General features: G+C 38.5%; 1 protein-coding gene across 1 annotated transcript in view; it reads right to left on the reverse strand.

Moving 5' to 3' along the window:
• The window catches only part of LOC107750046 (short transient receptor potential channel 7-like), a 78,783-nt gene that overhangs the window by 8,756 nt on the left and 60,036 nt on the right, over window positions 1-9,991 (reverse strand). Inside the window, 7 exon segments of the mRNA XM_016565302.1 lie at window positions 4,309-4,550; window positions 4,603-4,935; window positions 5,122-5,313; window positions 5,425-5,559; window positions 5,651-5,685; window positions 6,887-7,120; window positions 8,812-9,028. Coding sequence (XP_016420788.1) covers window positions 4,309-4,550; window positions 4,603-4,935; window positions 5,122-5,313; window positions 5,425-5,559; window positions 5,651-5,685; window positions 6,887-7,120; window positions 8,812-9,028 — 1,388 coding nt within the window.

A 9,991-nucleotide genomic window follows, 5' to 3' on the forward strand; every position in this document is an offset into this window, starting at 1 on the left:
CCAATCACGGGCCCCCTCCTTGCTCGGGCCCCGGGGCTTCAGCCCCGCCTAGCCCAATGGTTAAAACGGCCCTGCCAGTGACAGAAGAAAATGCAAACATGAGCCTAAATGTTTTGTTACCTCCAAACAGCGACAGAAAATGACAGATTTTGTTAAAAAGGCTTATTTTGTAAAGTTCTTTGACATTAAATTAAGCATTTGAACATATTTTCCCACTACTTTGCAGACTGTAAGTTAAATTATATATTGTGAATACTTCTTTCTCGTTAAAACTGACATTTTTGACTGCTTTTGTTATTTTAATAAGGGAATTAACTGATCTATCTATCTATCTATCTATCTAAATAAATAAATAAATAAATAAATAAATATACAGTATATATATATATACACACAAATTAGTTTTTTGTACTTTAGTTACCTTCACCTGAAACCCATTTTACATTAAGTGTTGAATTTGTTCATTCTTGGCAACATACTGTCTAAGATTCAATGAGTCATTATAGAAAAAAAATAGGGTCCCCTATGCAGAAATTCAATTGGACCCTTGCTTGAAATTGTTCTCCAGTGGGTGGGGGTTGGATGTGGATGGTGCCCCCATGGTAGCTGATGCCAGTGATCAACAAAAATTACAAAGTACATGGCCTTTGGTTACTATGCAAGCTTGCTTCTGTCACAGAATAATACATTAAAACGGTAATTGTGACCTTTTTATCTCACAATTTGGACTTCTATTCTTGGAATTGTGAGTTGGACTTGTCTTGCAATTCAGAATTCATCAGAATCGTGAGATAAATTCACAATTGCAAGAAAAAAAGTCAGAATTGTGAGATAAAAAAATGACCCTTTACCCTTTATATTCCATGGCAGAAATAAGCTTTCATAGGCTCCACATGTGTAATCGAAAAAAAAAAAAGGAAAAAAAAATTTGCACAGTCCACACTGCAAAAAATGGCTTATCTTACTTAGTATTTTTGTCTTGTTTCTAGTCAAAATATCTTTATATGTTCCCTTCGAATCTCAGTAGGCTTTATTCTCTTTTTGCAAATCTATATCTCTTTTTATCTTTTATATGTGATTTCCTGGGTGAAATTAGACCTGAATGTGTTTTCAGCCCATTTTCCAATTATGACACCTTCAGAGCAAACCATCTCTCACCCTTGACAGGTGTCAGTGTGCGAGTGTGTGTTTGTGTGGTCAGTTTGTGCTGTGCTGCTGTCTATCAAGTGTTAGCCAGCACTTCTTCAATACTGTCCACTTAAACACACACACACACACCGTCACAAGAGAGATCATTATCACATCCACCTGCATCACACACACACGAGACACTGAGCCGCACAGAGACTGCACACACACACACACACAGAAGCGCTTTAACCTTTAAGGCTTGTTAGCAAACCTCTGAGTGCTTCCACATTGCTGAACCTCAAAACAATCGTCTGCCATTCATTTTCCCTGATTCACACTGAATCCAGGGACAGACTGACCCTGCGGTGAACGTAATGTAACCCTGGACAGAAAAAAACATCTGCAGAACTTGAAAAGTTCACGTCAGATAATTACACAAAAATCACATTTGCAATACGACAAACTTCCACAATATGACACATTTCTGAGTTAAACTAAGTATCCAGTGGGAAATAATGTACAGCAGTACTTGATTTTAAAGTGACTACTTTTTTAAAGAAAGTTTTGCTATTTTATGTTTTAAAAGTCAGCTAAATTATTAAAAGTATGAAATATTCAGGGCTGAATCTGTCATTTCGTGGCACAAGCACAGGTAAACATCAAATATCTACTAACTATATACTTTTGAAATAAAAAAAAAATCAGCATTAACAGCAGAAAAGTTTTTTTCAGAGGGTTATTTCTGTGAAAACTGTTTGGTGTGTGTGTATGTTTATGTTAGTTCACAGTTCATTAACTAATGTTAAATGTTTTAGTAAATGCCTAGATTAACATTAATAAACGCTGTAGAAATTAGTTCATGCTAACTAATGCAGTTAACTAATGTTCACAAATGAAACCAAATAAAGAAAGCAAATATAATTTCCTCTTGAACAACATGCACTGATGAATCATGCATAATAATTTAAGCACTTATTAAAGTCTGTCCATCTACTGATGAAATATATGAAAATGCATGAACTGATTAAATGTATGGTCTTAATGCACTGAGAGTCACTTTGGATAAAAGCACCTGCCAAATGCATAAATGTAAATGCAAATGAAATATCTAATGGTCAGTCTGACTTTAGCAAATACAATCTGCGTTCATGCATTTGGCAGATGCTTTTATCCAAAGTGATTTATGTTGCACTTAAAGTCTGCATTTGATCAGTTCATGCATTCTTTGAGGATCGAACCCATTACCTTTGCATTGCTCTAGTGTTTCAGCTGCTGTGATTTTTTGACATGTTCTGAAGCTATATTTCACTTGCTCTATTTACAGATTCTCATAGCTCCACATTAAGCCTCCATCTTCCACATCTGAGGCTAGTTAAGTACGTTGGAGGTGCAGAAGTGTTAGACGGTCTCATGACTAATGAGTTCCACATTCTCCATGTGAATTTAGGAAAGGCACGCTGGGAAATGCTGCATGTCGTTCTATAAGGAGCTGCAGATGAAAGCAGATCCACACTGCCCTCTACTGACACCACAAACCATCATACTGAACACTCAAACACATACACGCTATTCAAAACACGCAGTACATGGAACTGAACTCAGTTCACCTCTGACACTAGAGGGACTTCAACATGTTTACACTATGAAAGTGTCAAGAATAAAATTCAACATATTTACTTAGACACAACATTAAGAAAATATGTCTGTTCTTATGTGTGTGTGTGTGTGTGTGTTCTCTCCAGCAACAGAAAAAAAACAAACAAACAAACATAAATTTGGTAAATAATAATATATAATAAAAATACAATTATAATAAAAATTTATATAATTAAAAGTAGACTTTATTAATGAATTAAACAACAATGATAATAATAAAAAAATATTATATATATATATATATATATATATATATATACACACACAATAATGAAACAAATACAATAGATACAAATTAAATATTAAATTAACTTGTTTTTCTAATACAGCACACACACAATAATGATACTTTTGTCCTAAAAACATTAAAATCGAAGCCTCCTCAGACAGGCCCAGATATGTAGATGGGACGCCATCACTCCTCCCGCCTCGACTCTGCATTTAGAGGCCTCACAGAGGAGCGTAACCATGGCGACGCTAACAGGGTTTCCATGGGCTGTTACGGGCCTTTAGCTGGCGGTGCATCGCTTTAATCAGCATGCTAATTTCCCACCAACAGCGAACAAAACTACCAGTGCAGACACAACACATTGTAATTAGAGCGAAACACACAGCTGAAGCCACATTACTGGCCAACACCAGCGAGATCTCTTTAATGCATCCATTTATTCTCACACATAGTAATAAAAGATTGCGATATGTTTTGTTTACAATAGTATTGTGATTGTTGTTTTAACGACTGAAAAGTTGACATTATCAAGTATGTCACTTACTTTCAAAACAAACAAAAACAGGCCGTAAGAGAGGCCTAGAAGAATGCAATTAAAATGACCCCCAAATTCAATCTATTAAGGCAAAATGCCCCTCTATGAGTTTTTGTCTTGTATTTCTACATGATATAGTTTAGCAATATCACACGAGCAAATGTGCTGTTTTTGCCAAATATCTGCACGACTGCAAATGTGACATTAATTTTATACCGTTCAAAAACAGTCTCACCAGCAAGAGAAAAAAACACGATGATAATAATAATACATTTTTGTTATTATTAAATGATTTACAATTATTTATTTATTTGAAATGTGATATTGATTTTACACTTGCTTCTCATTACGTTCCTGAATTAATTACATCGCACAACATCAAGACAAACATCGTGTACATCAAAACAAAAGCTAGGCAAAGGTTGTAACCTTCCCAATGCCCCAGCGCAAATTCATTGACCTTGGTACCGAGAGGGACCAAATGGTGAGTACATCGCTGCTGGAGAAACTCATGCTGCTGTTCCATCCACAAACATTTTTGGAAGGGATTCCAACCTTCAATGAAAGATTGCTTCAAATCTTTCCTATTTGTTCTTTCAGCCTGGCAGAATGATGGGGAAGCGAGCCTTCCAGGAAAAGGTTGCTACGGAGACCACATCCTACCAGTAGGGAGGTACCATGTGGAGATACTGATACTGTATGAACTGACCCAGGGGGCAGTACTACATATGGAATGGATCTCTGAGGCAGGTCCTACCTGAGAGTAGGGATGGAACAACTGCCAGAAGAGACTGACAGAGCGGGTCTTTCTTTGAGAATGTGGTTACCTGGCTGTTGAGCCAGTGGCGGAACAGAAAGAAAAGAAAACAAAAGATTCTCCGCCCGGCCCTCCTCTGGGGGAAGGAGTGGTGTTGTCATCGCCACCTCCTGAAGAGCAGTCTCCCACATCTCCGGGTTGCCCGTGTCAGGGCCGCTTCGTCGTCTTCCTTGAGGACTTAGCTGCCCCGTGCAACACGGGGGGCGGCGCCTTCCTTCGTGAAGCTCGACGTACCTGCCGTGATGTTGTCACAGCACGGGACGGAGGAGCTGTGGAGGACGCAGGAGGGCGCCCACGGCAATGAGCAGGCTGAGGCACGGCCCACGATGGAACGGTGGGAACCGGAGGATCACGTCGAGGCAAGATGTGCTGAATGGCCTGCTTCTTTACTACCGAGAACTGCTGGGCAAAGTCCTCGACAATGTTGCCGAACAGGCAATCCTGGGACATGGGAGCATCAAGAAAGCACACTTTGTCAACGTCTCTTCTCTCGTCCAGGTTGAGACAGAGATGCCTCTCTTGGACCACTAACTTGGACATTTGTTTTAGTGCCTTGGCTTGGTGTACCTGCAGGATAGTCATGGCATGCAAGGCAGACGGGAGACACGGACGATTCCTCCAAGTGGAGGTGTTTTGCGGGCACAGGTGCACCGCAACCACTCTCTCCACCTAGGGAATGTCTACGTAACCCCTAGCCACCCCGCCATCAAGGGTAGTGAGGACGAAGGAAGGAGACGGTGATCAGAATGAAACACTGGGATCGCCGTGAGAAAGACCAGTGGAATCATCCGGAAGCCGCACAGGACAAGCACTGCGGGAGAAGTGAGAGGACCGTGGGGCGTAGGCTGGCGGAGAGGCTCTTACTGTAACCCTCAGATCTTCCAGAGCACTAGCTGGCGGTCCTCTGCTCGTGGCAGAGATACTGGGATGGGTCTGCTCCTTTCCCTTTAAGAACGGAGAGACATGATCGCAGCGTTGCCATGGTCATGCACTCGCAGTGTGGGCATGAACCCATAGGCGTAGCCAGCATTTTAAAAGTTGGGGGGACGGGGACACAGGCTGCGGCACGGCCCACGACGGAACGGTGGGAGCCGGAGGATCACGTCGAGGCAAGATGTGCTGAATGGCCTGCTTCTTTACTACCGAGAACTGCTGGGCAAAGTCCTCGACAATGTTGCCGAACAGGCAAGCCTGGGACATGGGAGCATCAAGAAAGCACACTTTGTCAACGTCTCTTCTCTCGTCCAGGTTGAGACAGAGATGCCTCCCTTGGACCACTAACTTGGACATTTGTTTTAGTGCCTTGGCTTGGTGTACCTGCAGGATAGTCATGGCATGCAAGGCAGACGGGAGACACGGACGATTCCTCCAAGTGGAGGTGTTTTGCGGGCACAGGTGCACCGCAACCACTCTCTCCACCTAGGGAATGTCTACGTAACCCCTAGCCACCCCGCCATCAAGGGTAGTGAGGACGAAGGAAGGAGACGGTGATCAGAATGAAACACTGTCTGTCTGTCTGTCTGTCTGTCTATCCATCTGTCTATCCATCTGTCTATCTATCTATCATCTTTTTAACTGTTTTCACTTTTTTGTATTGTGACATTTGTTATGGCAAGCATGTTTTCTCTTCAAATTCTCATTACTGTAATGTGCAAAAATTGATAACAGTATGATTAAAATAATTCTAAATATATGGCAGTCAAAACTATAATACCATTTTTACATTATACATTTATTCATTAAAATCTGTATAGTTTAAATGAATACATTTTAGTAATATTTAAATAAAATAAATTAATAAAAAGTTGATTAAATTAAAATCATTTTAATAGTATTTCAGTATTCACAGAATACATACATTGAAGTAATGATAATTTGTTGTTCAAATCATTGTTATTTTAGTATCATTGTGAAACTATTACAGTTTTTATTAATATTGTGAATGAGTTTCAGTTTTAATATTTTATGTTTTCATTTTCATTTTAGTTAAAGTTTTAGTAATTTTGTTGTGTGGTTTTGTCATTTTTAGCAGTTTTTTATATGTCTATATGTATTTACTGTAACATCTTTAGTTTAGTTTTAGTTATTTTAGTACATCAAGTTCAACTAAATTAAAATGATAAAGGCTGCCTTGACAACTAGCTGAAATAAAACGTTTTTTTATTTTTTATTTTATTTTATTTCAGTTAACGTTTATTTTATTTCAAGTAACAAAAATGTTTTAATGGTTTTCATTTGAGTTTCAGTTATAGCTTTAGTTAACTATAATAACCCTGATTCAAATGTGGTTTTCGTCATGCAAATAATGTCACTGCAAAAACATATAAGGACCTTTAATGAACATAATATTCTTATATTTGATTTTCAGGTGAAATGTGACCTTGATATGTTCTTGACAGGATTCGTCAGATTTTCCCATCTTCCCAACTGTATTGTTCTCATATTTTTCCAGTCACCTAAATGTTGGTGTGGCCAAGAGTTCAGACAGACATGTGAAGTTCTGCATTCATTTACACACCATATGTGAAGTAGGCAATGTCAGCAGGAAGTGATGCGTTGCTGATGTCATGGTTGGGGACGTGCAGGTCGACGTAGAGCTGAGCTTTAGACGCCTTGAGGAACGCCATGAAACGAGCGGTGAAGGAGGCCACAAAGATCGACAGCATCCCAAAATCCAGAACGTTCCACAGGTGCATCACGTACTCACGCGGCCCGTCAGTCCAGATCTCCTTACACTCCGACCAGATCATGCCTGAAACACACACACACACACACACACACAGACAGAGAGAACAAGTTCAAATCCAGACTATGGAAATTATTTTTACTGTAGCTTCTGATCACACCGCAAAAATCTGCTGTTCTTCATCAGTCTTGTTTCCAGAGCAAATGTCTAAGATTCTTAAACCAAGATTCAGTTACTTGAGAAGCAAAAAGACATAAGAAGATGAGAAGTATTGTTTTATGAGAAACTGAACTTCATCAAAATGAACTGAGTTTTTGATTAAAGTGAGAACAAATATCTGCCAATGGGCTCAGAAAAATCAATTTAATTCAAAGGGAAAACAAGTTTATTTATTTTCTTCACCCAATTGTCAGGTATTTGTTCTTGTTTTAAGCATAAACTCATTTAATTTTGTTACATTTCTCAGAAAACAAGACTTAGACAAAGATATATGTATCGTAAAACAAGACAAAAATACTGAAGAAGATATTATTTTTTAGAAATGCATGCAACATTTAATGTCATGACTTCATGAATTTTTTCTGCTCTGATTTAAAGGGGTCATAGGATGCTACATGCACTTTTACAAGTTGTTTGAACTGAAATGTGTGTTGGCAGTGTGTGTACACAACCACCCTATAATGATAAAAATACACCCAGTGTTTTTTTTTAATCTGGTTAAATGTTTTCACCTTTGTCAAATCGAGCCGATCTCAGATGCATGTGTGACGTCACACAGACAGGCCCCTCCAACGATAGTTTGATTGACAGTAGCGTTTCAGCACAGACTGGACTGGTGGGTGAGTTAAGACTTTTAAAGACCTTTTTCAGACTTCAGGAACAGTGAATGAATGAACGAATGAACAAACAAACAAACAAACTATGAATAAACTGGGACTTCAAATGTCTATCATTTGACCCTTGTCTTAGACGCAGATAAATAAAAAGATATAAAAATCCACCATATAATATTATTTAGTAATATTAAATATTATTCAAAATATTACTTAAAAATGTATAAAAACTATAAATAAACAAACAAACTATATCTGAAGCCCCAATTTATTCTATATAATAAGTTGGAAGTTTAAATGTTATCATTTGACCCTTGTCTTAGATGCAGATTGTAAAAGTCTACCATATATATACTGGAGGAAACTCTTAGGTCAATAAAACAATGAAATATACTAGTGAGATTGTGAACAGTGTGTTTTAATTGTATTTGTTATCTCCACAGGTCAAAAGTGCCCATAATGAAAGAAACATCATTTTACGGCTGCTTTTGTTCAAAGATTGTGAGTTCTTCTAATGGACACTGATAAAACGATAAAAAAAAGTATAATAAAAAGTATAGGTTATAAAAATTATAAAGTAATAGCACATCTCTCAGTAAACTGAATGAATTGAGAAATCATTCATATCTGCAGTACCAGTGGCTGTTCAAATCCCTGACCCTAAATATGTAAAATATTAGTAAAACTATTACTATTTAATTAAATTACTATAAAAAAACAAATCACTTGACAATGACGTTCTCTCAAAATAGAATAAAACATGAATTTTTTTTTCTACACACAAACACACACATACAGATGTGGTGAAAGACATCACTGAAACGCATCTATAATCAGCATAATTTTACCTTCCATTACCTGTGCAGACCAACTAGAACTAGAATAACACACACACACACACACAAACCCTGACCCAGGCCTTACCCAGAACCCATTTCATGATGAGGAGCTCGGTCCAGGAGAACTGTGTGGTCTTGACGCGGAACACCTGCCGGGGATGGTCTGTTATGGTCTCATTGGGGAGATTCTTCACACCCTCGAATCGATCCGACGCGTTCAGAACCAGCAGACCCAGAAAGATGGTGAACGACACGGCGTGAGCGACAAACTTCATAAAGGGACTCCGTAATATCTGACCCAACTGAAAGGGAGAAAGATGAATATGAGTTATTATATAATAGTATATACAAATCTAAGATAATATAACTTTAAATAGGAATGAATGAAGCCCTTAATGTAAATCAAAGGGTACGAAGATGGTAACTTAAAGTGCCCCTATTATGCCATTTCGAATATTGCCTTTCATGCAGTGTGTAAACGATCTGTAAAGCTGTAAAGACAAAAGTGCCTGATAAATAAAGTTATTGTCTCCCAAAAGAAAGAATCGACTCTGTACAGCTTTAACGAGTCGTAAGTAATTCGAATCCTACTTATGTGACGGCTACACGTCACTGGGTAACACATTTCTATAATTCCTACCTATGTTCTACGTTGGCCGGCCGCGATCAACTTGACCCGCCCTCAAACACTGTAGCTTGTTTGTGTGGTTAACATCATGTCGAGAAGCCACTGTGAAGGTAAATTTGTTTTATTTTCACTTCCGAATGATGAGACTGCAAAGAATCAGTGGTTAAAATATTTTTTTTCCCACTGTTCCACAGCAGTACAACCCCAATCTGTTTTTGTGTTCCCGTCATTTTACTGACGACTGCTTCTCTAGTCTTCAACGTGGGATTCACAAAACGCTTGCTCTTGAAAGATGGCTCAAGTTTATTTTTATTTGGACCAGCTGGCTCCACTGAATCACAATCTGTAAGTATGTTTATATTTTCTACAGAGCGTTCAAAATACAGAACTATGGCAATGGGCGTATTGTTTCTGACACCCGCTATACGCGGTAGACCAATCACAACAGACTGGGCCATCTGACCAATCAGAGCAGAGTAGGCTCATGGAAAGTAGCGGTTTAGAGAGACTGAATCTTAGAACTGCTTCAAATGAATCGTGTGAGAATCGTTGGAAAATGAGGTGATATTAAATGCATATTTTGAGAAAACTAAAGCATGTTTTGACCTTGCATGCATGTAAACCTATTGTAGGAGAC

Source organism: Sinocyclocheilus rhinocerous, unplaced genomic scaffold (genome assembly GCF_001515625.1).
Source record: "Sinocyclocheilus rhinocerous isolate Xijiao unplaced genomic scaffold, SAMN03320098_v1.1 scaffold3135, whole genome shotgun sequence".
In the NCBI taxonomy this organism is placed as follows: domain Eukaryota; kingdom Metazoa; phylum Chordata; class Actinopteri; order Cypriniformes; family Cyprinidae; genus Sinocyclocheilus; species Sinocyclocheilus rhinocerous.